This window comes from Callorhinus ursinus, unplaced genomic scaffold (genome assembly GCF_003265705.2).
Source record: "Callorhinus ursinus isolate GAN/ISIS: 27379988/994484 unplaced genomic scaffold, GSC_fseal_2.0 scaffold22, whole genome shotgun sequence".
NCBI lineage: Eukaryota > Metazoa > Chordata > Mammalia > Carnivora > Otariidae > Callorhinus > Callorhinus ursinus.
In genome coordinates this window covers 7878846-7893248 of record NW_027397084.1, presented here as the reverse complement: position 1 = coordinate 7893248, position 14403 = coordinate 7878846, and the positions used below count along the sequence as shown (strand labels likewise).

The window sequence follows — 14403 nt, the reverse complement described above, 5'->3', positions numbered from 1 at the left end:
ATTTGAGAGAGAGTGAGTGGGTTGGGGGAGGTGCAGGGGGAACGAGAGACTCTCGAAGCAGACTCCCCACTAGGTGCAGAGCCTGAGGTGGGGTTTAGTAGCAAAGAAATACATTCAGTGGCAGCAACTCTTAAGAAAAGCTAGTTAGAATACAAAAATGGCTCAGTTACTTTACACATAAAGCCCAAAAGGGAAATCTGAATTTTTCTATGCTCTTGCTTTCCTTCTTTCCTCTCCCTTCCTCAAAGCTGAGTATTTCTTGACAATGAATGAAACATGAGAGGATTTAGAAGATATGTTTGGAAACTAAGCCAACCTGAGTGATTTACATGCTAAGTTTGACAGGCGCACCTGCATAGTTTTGGTTGAGAATGCCGGGAAATTCTATCTAACCAAATAAAGGAAAGTAAATCCCTTAATTTTAGGTTCCAGTCCAGGTGTCTAATATTTAAGTAAAACCTGTTTGTTAAACATATACCCAACTTAAAGTTGGGGGAAATGGAAGGGTTCCTAAAAAATAAGAATTTTAAACGACTGACAGGGTACTAAGTTCTGCCACATATCTGTACAGGATACCCATTCACCTCCCAAATCACAAGTTACCTTCCTTCTTTTACACTATGTATTTATACTATATGTCTTCCATTCCAAAGTATGTATTTTTACACTTTAAATTTTGTGGCAAGTGGCACTCTCCACTTGTTGTGGAGAGGATTTGTACTGTAGTTGGCATGACTTGTGCGTGTGAGAACTTAGGTGAGTGCTACTACGTAGGAGGACAGCCATCTGAATTATTGGGATCACGAGCACTTGAATTTTAATTTTATTTGGGTCTGCAATTAACTCTTAAATTCTTCACAAACGGTATACCAAAATTTAGCCTTTAAAGAAAATATTGTGTATGTTTTGGATTGCCTGCTATCTGCCAGAAGATACTGTAGATCTTTCAAAATTAGATCACATCGTTTTCAAAGCTGTAAGAGGGTAATATGACCAGTTCATGCATGGTGAAGAATATCACTCAGCAAAAGTGGAGAGTAAAAATTCCCGCTGAACAATAACTGTTGAGTAGATGTTCTGAGAGAAACAACAGACTTTCATCTAACTCCTCCCTCCCCATCAAAAGCTCTTGTAAACATCATGACTAATGAAAAAAATCAGTGAGTTGGGGCTCTATTCATCACTCTACTTTTTTTAAAAAAAGATTTCATTTATTTTTGACAGAGAGAGAGCACAAGTAGGCAGAGCGGCAGGCAGAGGGAGAGGGAGAAGCAGGCTCCCCGCTGAGCAGGGAGCCCAACGTGGGTCTCGATCCCAGGACCCCAGGATCATGACCTGAGCTGGAGGCAGCCGCTTAACTTGACTGAGCCACCCAGGTGCCCCTCTTTTTCTTTTAAGATTTTATTTGTCACAGAGAGAAGAGAGCACAAGCAGGGGGAGTGGCAGGCAGAGGGAGAAGCAGGGTCCCTGCTGAGCAAGGAGCCCGAAGTGGGACTCAATCCCAGGACCCCAGGATCATGGCCCGAGCGGAAGGCTTAACCAACTGAGCCACCCAGGCGCCCCTATTCATCACTCTAAAAACAAGAAGTTCTAAGTTTCCAAGTGAGGGGTTTTATAGAGATTTTGTATTATCTTTTATTTTTATTTGCTTTGCCTGGCATATAGCAGGCAGTACAAAGTACACAAAAATATTTTCTTTAAATGCTGCACTACTAGTTTCCTTTCTTAAGACTTTTCCTCTACAATCCTTTAATGTTCTCCTTAACTATTATTTCCTAAGAGAATATTGCTTCTGACCCTTTTACTAAGCTCTCCAGGGTTCCACATGATAATGTGTTCTCCCTCACTGCAATGAGCATTACACTGAACTCGTTTAACGAAAGCTGTGTTCTTGGTGGTTTCTGCCTGGAGGGTATCAACAGAATTATGGTACCTTCTACCATAACTGACAAGATATTCTAGGCTAGAAAGAAAAATAATTAGAAATTGCAGTTATTTTATTTTGCAAATAAATAAAAGCAAACCAGATAATATACTGTAGTGACTAGAAAAGATTTTTAATATATTTAAGTGGTAATTTATTCACATGTATATACTTATTGTTTCAGGATTTTTCCTTTAGTGCCCATGGTTCTTGGTCACACTGCTTTGAAGAATTAAGAGGTAGACGAGATGAAAAGTGGTGGGCAGCATAGCAAAGTTTATTGAGCGATATAGTACAAAGCTCCCAAAGAGAGAGGAGCCCCAGAGGGTTGCATTGGAGTTTCTAAGTCTAGGGGTTTTTAATGAACTCTTTTGCGGAACTATCTTAAGCACCCGGGGTGTACTTAGACGTGATAATCAGGGCTTTGATCACGACGGGCTGATGGTCTTTCTGGGCTGACATGTGGGGACTTATGTCTTAACTGCCCCAGCTTGTGATAGTGACAAATGCTTTGTGGTTAATTATTTCATTTTAGGATGTTTTGCAGAAGTCATTTCTGCAAAGGCTGCAAAACAAAATGCTAGTGTAGTCTTGTCTAAGTTTCAAAACAGGATGTTACTATTGTTTTGTCTTAGCTGTCCTGACTCCATGTTTTCTTGCTGGGGACCCTGGCCCAGACTACCTAACTGTCCAACTAACTCCTAACATTTCCCCCTCTGAGGAAGTGACCCTAACTGCCGTTAGGGAAAGGGGGTGATGACCTACCTGTTTCTTGCCAGTCAGGGGCGCTGCCAGGGTACCATCCCCAGAGGTCTGAGGGTCCCTGGTAGGTTGGTAGGTTTTTATTTGCATGACTGGACCCTCCAATAGTTCCTGGTACCAAAGGAGGCAGCTGTCTGTGAGCCAGTGACTGCCATCGGTTGACAGGAGACCTTGAATTTTTTGGGGGGTGTGTATGGTAAGATCCTGTTCTAAAAGGGTGCTGCCACCACTGCCTGGGTTAGGATACCCAAGGCCATTCCCTTTCTTTTTGTCACATACAAGTTGTTAGCCCTCCTGATAAGAAGACTTAAAGCTGGGGCACTGAGCAAGGCCCCCTTGAGGTGTTTAAAAGCTTTTTCTGACTCTGGGTTCCACATTAATAGGTGGGTACTGGCTGTCTGGGTATCCCTGATCAATCGATAGAAAGGGTGTCCTATTTCTCCATACCCTGGTATCCACAAGCAACAGTACCCAGTTATGCCCCCAAAACCCTTTAATTGTTTTAGGGTTTTAGGGAGAGGGTAGGTGGTAATAGGCCGAACCCTATCTTCTCCCAGTCTCCTTGTCCCCTTTGTGAGGACCAAGCCCAGATAGTTGTCAGATGTCTTGCATAACTGAGCCTTGGGCTGAGAAACCTTATATCCTCTTATATCCAGGAAGTTGAGAAGTTTCTGGGTGCCAGTTTGAATGCTTTGCTCAGAGGAGGCACGTAATAGATCATCCACATATTGTAGTAGGACGCAGTTTTCAGCTGAAAAATCTGAGAGATCTTGGGACAGGGCTTGTCCAAATAAATGGGGACTGTCTCGGAATCCCTCCGGTAAAACTGTCCATGTTAATTGGGTGGTCAGATTAGTGGGGTTTTCAAATGCAAACAGAAACCCAGAATCTGAATGAAGCGGAATGCAAAACAAGGCATCTTTTAAGTCTATAACTGTTTGTCTGAGGGGACTTGAGCCAAAAGGGCGAAAGGGTTTGGAACCACAGGTTTCTTTTTCTTTCCTTTCTTTCCTTTTCTTTTCTTCCTCCCTCCCTCCCTCCCTTCTTTTCTTGAAAGATTTTATTTGAGAGCATGAGCAGGGGGAGGGGCAGAGGGAGAAGCAGATTCCCCACTGAGTGGGGGAGCCCATGAGAGGGTCAATCCCAGAACTCTGGGATCATGACCCGAGAACCTAAGGCAGATACTCAACCAATTGAGCCACCCAGGTGCCCCCTTATTAGGTTTCTCTACTCCCAAAATTGGGGTGTTACAGGGGCTGATGCATTGTTTTAAGAGCCCCTGCTGCTTCAGATTATTTATGATTTTTATTAGGCCCTCCCTTGATTCTGGTTTACAGGGTATTGCTTCCAACAAGGGAAAGTTGTGGGGTCTTTAAGGTGTATGTGGACAGATGCTGCAGTTAAGCCTTGACCCACTTCTCCCTGAGTTGCCCAGACCTGGGGACAAATATAAGCCTCTATTAAGGGGAGGCAACTGCCAGTCTGTCCAGGGGCTATCAATATGAGAATTCCCAGATTGGACATATTATCTCTATAGAGTTATCATGTGTGGGGCTCTCAGGCATTATTAAGGAGTGAGAGAAAATTAGATCTTAGTGCATCCCAGTGGGTGAGAAAATCTGGTTGTGGGTTGTCCAGTGACGCCCTTAACAACATTGTGGTTAGACCGTTGGCCCGGGGTGGAGAGTAGAACAGGAAAGGTGTCTCCAGTATCAAGAAGGAAATTGACTGGCTTTGCTTCTACCTCCAGAATTACCTGAGGCTCTGGGTTCCCAAAGGCAAACTGTTCTGGGGGAGCCACCGTGAAGAGCCCCGGGTCCCATCAGTCCCTGTCTGGGGTGCTGGTTGTCTGAGCCCTTGGAGATTGAGATCTCAAGGGCATTCAGCTTCCCAGTGTCCTCCTCCACATGTAGGACAGGGGTTGCAGGGCTTTGATTTTTGCCTTTGAGGGCATTCTTGCTTCCAGTGCCCCAGGCGGCCACAGAAGTGGCATTTGGTATCAGCGCCTTGAGGGGCTGAGTTGGTAACAGTATATAAGGAAGAAACTAGGGCCTCGGACTTCTTTCTTAGTCTCTGTTCTTGTTCCTTACTCTCCTCTTGGTCCCATTGTAAAAGACCCAGTTAGCAGCTCGTAAGAGCTCTTCTAGGGGCCCCTTGGGCCAACTGCCAACTTTTTTCGAGTATTTGGGGCCAACTGGTTCACAGATTTGTCTTTGAGAATGATCTCGGCCTCGGGAGAACTGGGGGAGTTAGCTGTATTTAATGAGAGCCTCTCTCAACCTAAGAAGGCTGTTGGGTTTTCCTCTTGAGTTTGGGTGACAGTAGGCAACTTGGAATAACTCAGGGGCTTAACCTTTGACCTTTTTAATCCCTCTAGGGCACAAGCCTGGAAGCGACTGAGGTACCAGTTTCTGAGGGGATCATTAGGGTCCCAACTGGGGTCTTGGGGAGGGACAGTTTGGGCTCTAGTTGGGAACTGGAAACCACCCAAGGGCTCACCCATGCCCTGGTAATGAAGTTACTGTTCATCCCCATATTTTTCAGTGGTGGCCAGGACCCCATGTTTCTCAGCCTTGGAGAGGGTTTGATTTAACAAGAGCATTAGGACATTTTGCAGAATCATTTCTACGAAGGCTACAAAACAAAATGCTAGTGCAGTCTTGTCTAAGCTGCAAAACAGGATGTTAGTACTGTTTTGTCTTAGCTGTCCTGACTCCATGTTTTCTTGTTGAGGACCCTGGCCCTGACTACCTAACTGTCCAACTAACTCCTAACATTATTACAGTGAGAAAAGGTTTATAGAAAGGGTTTTTTTTTGTTTGATTTTTCTTTTAAGGGAATAAATGTGCTTAGGTTCCTTTTAAATAAAAGTATGCTTTGATGACAGTGGAAAATACTGAACATCTAGTCAATAATCCAACCAAAGAAATAAAATGTTCATGCTACCTCCAAAGGTAAAGACACCTGGCAAATCTTAATTATGTCACAAAAAGTCTAGAGGGTTATGTAAAAGAAATAAAGGTATTTGGGGATTTCTCAAGTTCCAGATGACTAGATGAAAATGCAAGTCATGAACTAAAGAATAGTAACGATTGCAAACAATTATGTTTTTATGTACCAGGCACTATACACACTTCACATATATTACATTACAGTATCGCAGTTCCTCTGCACTAACCAATAAATGAACTCTATTCAGCCATTATAAATCATTAGACTGTGGCTCAAACAACCAGAGACACAGCAACAGAAATGTGAGTTCCTAGATTTGGCAACTACTAAAAACAGTTTTTAGGACTATATTAGATGCTAATAGATCTACAGAAGCTAATTTTAAGTATATGTTGGAAATAAAACCTGAAGCCTCGGCCTCTGCAGTATCATCATTGGCTAACAGTTTTACAAACTCCTAAACATTAAATTAATACAGAACAGTCTAAAAAAACTCTTTAAGAGGCATCCAGTCTCTTATAGGCTTCTTCGATGAAAGTTAACATATTCTTCATCTGGGATGAATTATGGAGAACATCCAAGTCCTTCAGAAGAGCGTTATGGTTTGGAATTAATGTCAAAATTTCTTTCTGTGGGTATAATAGTACAATTAGTTTAAAATTTTTTTAAAAACTGAGATATAATTGACATATAACATCATAACATCATATTAGCTTCAGGTATACAACACAATGATGTGATATTTGTGTATACTACAAAATGACCACCACAATAAGTCTACTTAACATCTAGCACCACACATAGTTACAAATTCTTCTTGTGATGCGAACTTTTAAGATTTACTCTCTTAACAATTTTGCAATATACAAGACAGTGTCATTGACTACAGTCACTGTGTTCTACATTACATTCCCGAGACTATTTGATTTTATAACTGCAAGTTTGTAACTTTTGACCACATTTAACCATATAAATAGTTCTTAACCTTTTATTATGAGAAATGTCAAATGTATGTTATTTAGAGAGAATGGTACAATAAACCTCAAATACCCATCACCCAACTTCAGTAATCATCAACTCATTCTTGTTCTTTCCAAACTGTATTATTCTGTTTTACCTCTGTCCATTCCCTTTCCTTTTACCCTAAATGGATTACAGATAGGACTATTTTAAATTATTTTTGAGAAACTTGAAGACTTTCTACCACTGTAAGTATTTACACTATAACAGCTACTGGGAACCTGTGAAAACAGATACCAGTATACAGTCAACTACAAATAACACAACATTACGTCATGAAGAGTTATAGGCCACTGTTAGAAGCATAAATAAACTCAACTATTGGAATTTACTTCCAGAAATCTATCCTACAGTTACAACCACACAAATACCTAAAGACATATATACAAGGGTATACGGAACATTATATGTAACTGCAACAATCATTTATTTCTACCAGTAATTTACGAATTATAGTATGGTAACTTCATCAATGGAATGTTATAGTTATTGACAAGAATGAGAGATCCACATGAAAGAAGCTCACAAATAAAGATGTTCGAACTATTCTGTCAAGTGAGAAAAACAATGTTGCCTAAAATCTTGTATCATGGATTTCATTTGTTTTAAAAGAGGAAAAGGATATTATGGTTTTATATATGTGTGTCATAACTGATGATATAGTTGATATGGCAAATTGGCATTTACCTGAAGTGTGGGTGCTTTGAGACTCTTCTGAGAAAGTTCTGGAAGACAGAGTACCCCACTACTATCTATGTGAAACATCTAAAGTAGAAAAAGAAAGCTACAGATTATTTCAAAAGGCTGATTTCTCTCTTCTTACATTCAAAAGTTGTCTTGCTGAGAGACAAGCATTAAAAAATTTATCCAGACTCTAGGAATGCATTATTAAACAATTACCTGTTTTACTTTCTCCTCTTCTTCTTCCACCTCACTTGTCAGAACTTGAATTTTGTTCTTTAGGCTCTGAATATTACCAGTCATTGACTCTATGGTCTCTACTATTTTATCTATTTCTTCCTGAGTGAGAAATCAGAAAGTTAATGTTTTAAACTAAATACATTATTAAATGAAACCCAAATAGGTATTAATATACATATGCATATTTTTTAAACACCACATATATTGAAACATTTTTGGAAGAAACTGGTAATTTTTTTTCTTTCGCAAAACAGACTTCCAAGAAACTAATTTACCAACATAATAATTCATTATAAGGAAATTTAATTTCCATGGAACAAGGAGATACAACCCATGTACAAGAATATTTCCTCAAAAGCTCAGCAAAACTGCTACAATCAGAGATCCTGGAAGACCCGTGTGAATGTAGCAGAGCCCAAGGACTGATGGCCTAAAAATCTGCTGTGCTTTGTCTATCCATCTCTAAATCACTACACACCCCTGGCAACCGCTCATCTTTTTATTCTCCAGTTCTGTCTTTTCTAGCTTATCATATAGTTGCAATCATACAGTATGGGGCCTTTTCAGTTTGGCTTTTTCCACTTATGATTTATAATATGCACTTAAGGTTCCTCCATGTCTCTTAAGGGCCCAATAGCTCATTTCTTTTTAGTGGTGAATCATATTCCATTGTCTGAGGTACCACATTTATTTATCCATTCATCTAATGAAGGACATCTTGGTATTCCAACTTTTGGCGATTATGAATAAAACTGCCACAAACATCCATGTGCAATATTCAAACATCCATGTATAATATACCAAGGGGCATGATTGCTGTATCGTGTGGTAGGAGTAGGTTTCATTTTGTAAGACACTGCCAAACTGTATTCTAAACTGGTTGTACCATTTAGCATTCCCACCAGCTATGAGAGTTCTTGTTGTTCCACATCCTCATCTGCATTTGTTGTTGTCCATGTTCTAGATTTCGGCCATTCTGGTAAGTGCATATTAGGTCTCCTTTCATCTATAGTTTTCCACTCCAATTTCTTTGGTTCTTTCCAACTGATTTGTAAGGGAAACTAGATAGTTTGCTTTGCAGAATTTGCCAGTCAGGTTTAACCTGTTCCTCGGCCCTGAATTTCCTGTGACTTGGTTTTTGGATTTAGAGAGTGCTGTCCAATACAAATATGTGTTACCACATGTATTAGTTTACTGTGCCTGCCAAAACAAACTGCCACACACTTGGTGTCTGAAAACAAATTTATTCTCTCACAGTTCTTGAGAGCAAATGTCCAAAGCAAGGTGTTGGCAAGGCAGTGCTCCCTCTGAAACCTCTGAGGGAGAATCCTCTCTTGCCTCTTCCAGCTTCTGATGGCTGTCAGCATACCTTGTGGCTGCTCACTCCAATTGCTGCATTTTTCACACAGCCTTTTCCTCCATGTCTCCTTCTCTTATTAAGGACATTTTCTTCTCTTTAAGGACACTAGTCTTTGTATTTAGGACCCACCCAAGATAATCCAGGATGATCTCATCTTGAGATCCGTAATTATATCTGGGAAGACTCTCTTTCCAAATAAGGGCACATTTGCAGGTTCCGGGGCTAGGACTTGGGCATATCATTTTTGGGGCCCCTATCAACCCACTATAGAGGGAATGAATAACAACAATGAATAAAGAAAACAGTTAATATAATAAGGACTAAAAATTTCCATTGTAGTTAAAGAAAATTATTTTGGTCCATTGATTTGGTTATCTTCTTTGGGTATTCCTACCATACCTATGCCATATTTTCTATGCTGAGCTTTTACTTTGTCACTTTTTCTCAACTTTAAAAAAATGTTTCTTTTTGATTCTTAAAATTTTCTCCTTTATTTTACTATTTATTTTAAGCATTTATCTGTTGCATTTGCTTTAATCCTTCTAATTTAGTCTTCATATCTGAAAAGTTTTTTCTTTTACTTTTAATTTCTTCCTGAATTCTGTAGCTTCAGTTTTTAGTATTTCTAATACCGATTTATGATTTTTTCCATACCCTCTACTGTTTTTCTGAATTTCTTTCAGTTTGCTTAAGAATTAGGTTAGTGTTCATCTGTTTTGTGAACACGTTTTTGGCATGCTTTTGTTATCTGTGGATTGCTATTTTTTGTCCTTATTTTTATATTTTCTTATGCTAACTCTGGTTGTGAAATCCTATGGCTCTGTTCTTATGCAGAGGTCCATAGGGATTAAAAAATTAAGCCCCAGCAGTTCCTATACCATCTTCTCAGTCTCAGAGACTTTGCTCACCACTGCCTTTTCTGTAGCACCATCACTGAGGGAGCTCAATGAATACAACTTCTGTTACTTATTAGCTGATACAGGTTTTGAAAAGTCACCACCAAGAATAACTCTAGGCTACTGTGGGAAAAGGCAGTGGTTCTAAGTAAGGCACATAACAGAAAACTGATGGATACAGACAAGACATACAAACTCCTAGTTCAAAGATTCTAGTAGGCCAGTGAAGAACTCTTATGCCCAAAATGCAAACAGTGCTTCCGTTGAGTAACTGGCTGTCAAGCAAGCAAACCATAGACAGTTGCAATGCTGTGATATAAGAAATGTGTATTTGGTCTTCATCCCTGGTTTCTGGCACAGAGCTTCCAAAATCCTTGTAATTTGTTGAGTGATTTGGGTGACAGTGGCATGTTTTGCTATTCATAATAAGCCTCTTTCTGGGGCACCTGAGTGGCTCAGTCAGTTAAGTGTCTGCCTTCAGCATGGGTCATGATCTCGGGGTCCTGGTATCAAGCCCCATGTTGGGCTCCTTGTCAGCAGGGAGCCTGCTTTTCCCTCTCCCTGCTGCTCCCACTGCTTGTTATCTCTCTGTCAAATAAATAAATAAAATCTTAAAAAAAAAATAAGCCTCTTTCAACCTTACCTGAGTTTATGCTAATGAATGATTCAGAGAGGATGAGGGTTGGTTGGCAGAGCAATCAACCATGTGATTACAGGGTTGGAACTTTCAGCCCCACTCCTTGATCTCTTGAGAAGGGGAGATTTAGTTAATAATCAATTCTGCCTACGTGATGAAGCTTTCATAAAAATTCTAAACACTGGGTTCAGAGAGCTTCCAGGTTAGTGGAACACCTTGGGGTGCTGGTAGGACAACATACTTGAAGAGGCACAGAAGTTCTGTGCCCTTCCCCTATACCCTGCCCTATGTATCTCTTCCATTTGGTTGTTCTTGAATGTATCCTTTATAAAAAACTGGTAAATAGTAAGTAAAGTGCCTTCCTGAATTCTGTGAGTTGTTCTAGCAAATTATTGAACATGAGGAAGGGGTCATGGCAACACCTGATTTATACTTTGTTGGTTAGAAGTACAGGAGGTGTACAAGTACAACTGGCATCTGGATTGGGGGGCAGTCTTGTGGGACTGAGCCCTTAACCTGTGGGGTCTAAATCCAGGTAGTTAGTGTGAGAATTGGATGACATTGTAGGACACCTAGCTGGTATCTGCAGAGAACTGGAAAAGTGCTTCGTGGAAAACCCACACATTTGGTGTCAGAAGTGTTGTGGATAGAGAAAGGTTTTTTTCACTTAACTATATTTATGCTTTTTGCTGGAATACAGAAATGCCCCTTAGTATTACAAAAATCACACTACCATTTACTATCTTTGACCACTTTCAAGTGATTTACATGAGTATTAAATATTAAGATAACTTTGCCATTTTCACACTTTAAAACCTTTTAAAATCACCTAAAAAAAAAAAAAGCCAAATTTACAAAAAAAGAGTAAGGAAGTGGTCACCAGGGGCTGGGGAGTGGAGAAAATAGGGAGAGGTTAGTAAAAGGTACAAATTTTCAGCTATAAGATGAATAAGGTGTGATGATCTAATGTGAAAAACAAGGTGATTATAACTGGTAACACTGTATTGTATACTTAAAATTTGCTGAGCGAGAACTTAAATGTTCTTAACACACACAAAATAAAAAATAAATAATGTGAGGTGATGGATGCGTTAATTTACCAGATGAGGGAATCCTTCACAATGTGTACATATATCAAATTACTACAATGTACACTTCGAATATCTTATAATTATAGCCCAATAAAGCTGAAATTAAAAAAAAAACCTATGTCAATGACATCCAACTGTTCATTACATGGTAGAACTAGTGTCAGTGCTGAAAATATACTCTTGAAAAGTAGTAACAGTAATATAATCTCACACTAGGAAGAAAGTAAGTTTCTATTTATCATATATGTAATTTATTAATTTATAATATACATAAATTATAATATATGTAATTAATTTATAATATATGTAAATTTGTTGCTCAGAGTCTAATCCACCCAATGTTATTCTCAATCATATGGAAAAACTGGAAAAAATTGTGATTTTTGAATTATTAGAAATCCTTGGGGATGCATTCCTTGCATAAACTACTACCAACTCTATATTTTCTAAATTGCTAACAAAGACCTAAGGACCATTATCTACAAACTACTTTGAAATGGCTAAGGGATACATGGTCTAATCTAGTTTGGTTTTAATAACTACTTAATAAGCCCTGTAAATTTGTTTCTCCTAACTGTTCAAGTATCCACTAATCAAAAGCCTGAAGTTAATCATGATACCTAATGTTATCGCCCATTATTTTATACAAGATAATGATCGAGAATCAGAATCTGCAGTTCGACTAAGCTCTGCATCGTAACTTTAAGCAATTTGTCTAAGGTTCAGCTAAAAATGTCTCTTTTTCACATTTGTATAATGAGATCATCTAGCACAGACCTCTTTAAGTTGTTTTGAGAATTAAGGGATGTCGCTACAAGTGCCTAGAGCAGTGCCTAGAACACAGAAAGCCCTCGTTACGTTAGTCATATGATAATAAAAACAATAATAATGACTATATGCTCTTCTTGTCAATATGTTTTGAAATTCTTTAGCATTTAGTGATGAGTTCCTATAATTTGATAATCAAGAATAGTAGTTCAGTTAAAGTCAGGTGAAAAAAAAACAGAACTGCTACTTAATCACTAATATATTAGAAATACTTTTAACTTTAGAGGCTCAAAGTTAGGTAAAGTTTTTACTCTGACAAAAAAAAAAAAAAGAATTTAATGAAAACCCTGTTCTAAAATCTAGTATTTATTATTCAGAGACTATCATGATAATTTAAAAAATTTCTTATTCTCTTCCCCTTTCTCCTAACTCTCTAATGGACTCCCTGTTCAAATTTCATACCTGCAATAATGCCAGACCTTCTTCATTAGCTCTGTGCTGTGCCCTTTCCGTTTTCAGTAGACTTGACACGTTAGTTAAATCTTTCAGGTTTTTGGGAGGGACTTGAAGGGTTTCACACAGTTGTAGCAATCTTAGGGATAAAAAAAAATAATTATGTTTACTTTTTTAGAACCATTATTTTATTTTATTTTTTTGTTTTGTTGTGTTTGAAATACTGCTGCCATCTTTTTTCTGTCCTCATATTCCAAGGGCTATTACATTCTTTTATTAACAGTAGCTAACCTTAGCAGTGACTTACCCATAAAAAGCCATGATACATTATCTTTTAGCCTTTCGATTTATTAAGATTTATCTCAAATCATGGGGTGCCTAAGTTGTTTCATGAAAGAAAAAATTACTATTTTATATACTTATCAATTTTGTCATATATATTTATACAATTTAATTTATATATATTTTAAAATAAAACTTTCCTTGTATCTTCTGAATGTGTTTCCTAGACTATTATAGCACATAATTCTATCTTTATTGTGAATAGCTGCGTAAGAGATGAAACACTATTCTGTAATGACACTGGACTCTATATTTCAGTTGTCTTAGACAATGTGTCCAATGAAAAGAATCTCTGTATCAATTACTCTAACAACGGTTTTAAAGATAAGTGAGTCCCATAGAGTTTAAGGCAAATAAAATGTTAAGATTAAAGTGCTTTGTTTAAAAGTACAATCAACATGTCTACGACCCAGCAATTGCAATAGTGGGTATTTACCCCAAAGATACAAACGTAGTGAACCAAAGGGGCACCTGCACCCTAATGTTTATAGCAGCAATGTCCACAACAGCCAAACTATGGAAAGAGCCCAGATGTCCATTGACAGATGAATGGATAAAGAAGATGGGGTGTATCTATATACAATGGAATATTATGCAACCATCAAAAACTGAAATCTTGCCATTTGCAAAGACCTGGATGGAACTAGAGGACATTATGCTAAACAAAATAAGTCAATCAGAGAAAGACAAGTATCATATGATCTCACTGATATGTGGAATTTAAGAAAGAAGGCAGAGGATCATAGGGGAAGAGAGGAAAAAATGAAACAAGAAGAAACCAGAGAGGGAGACAAACCATAAGAGACTCTTAATCTTAGGAAACAAACTGAAGGTTGCTGGAGGTGATGGGGGAGGATAGGGTGGCTGGGTGATGGACATTGGGGAGGGTATGTGTTGGGGTGAGCGCTGTGTGCTGTAGAAGACTGATGAATCACAGACCTGTACTCCTGAAACAAATACATTATATGTTAATTAAAAAAAATAAAACTGCATACTAGGCAAACTAAAAAAAAAAGACAATCAACATGAATACTGTGCAATATTAAAGTTAAGAAATCCTCTCTAAATATGTAAAAAAAGGAAAGAATAGAAGAAAAAATAAAAAGAAAAAAACCAAATTAAAAACAGAAAAGTTGGGGCGCCTGGGTGGCTCAGTTGGTTAAGCGACTGCCTTCGGCTCAGGTCATGATCCTGGAGTCCCGGGATCGAGTCCCATATCGGGCTCCCTGCTCAGCAGGGAGTCTGCTTCTCCCTCTGACCTTCTTCCCTCTCGTGCT

General features: G+C 38.7%; 1 protein-coding gene across 11 annotated transcripts in view; it reads right to left on the bottom strand.

Moving 5' to 3' along the window:
• Nucleotides 1-5772: 5772 nt before the first annotated feature.
• The window catches only part of CENPQ (centromere protein Q), a 21639-nt gene continuing 13008 nt past the window's right edge, over nucleotides 5773-14403 (bottom strand). For 10 of the 11 annotated variants that reach the window (XM_025890574.2, XM_073905066.1, XM_073905068.1 and 7 more), the window contains 4 exons: nucleotides 12794-12923; nucleotides 7559-7678; nucleotides 7346-7423; nucleotides 5773-6267 (listed from right to left, as the gene is read on the bottom strand). In XM_025890574.2, coding sequence (XP_025746359.1) covers nucleotides 6136-6267; nucleotides 7346-7423; nucleotides 7559-7678; nucleotides 12794-12923 — 460 coding nt within the window. In that variant the 3' untranslated portion in view covers nucleotides 5773-6135. The remainder of the gene's footprint in view (nucleotides 6268-7345; nucleotides 7424-7558; nucleotides 7679-12793; nucleotides 12924-14403) is intronic. The other variant, XM_073905072.1, reaches the window with a different exon arrangement.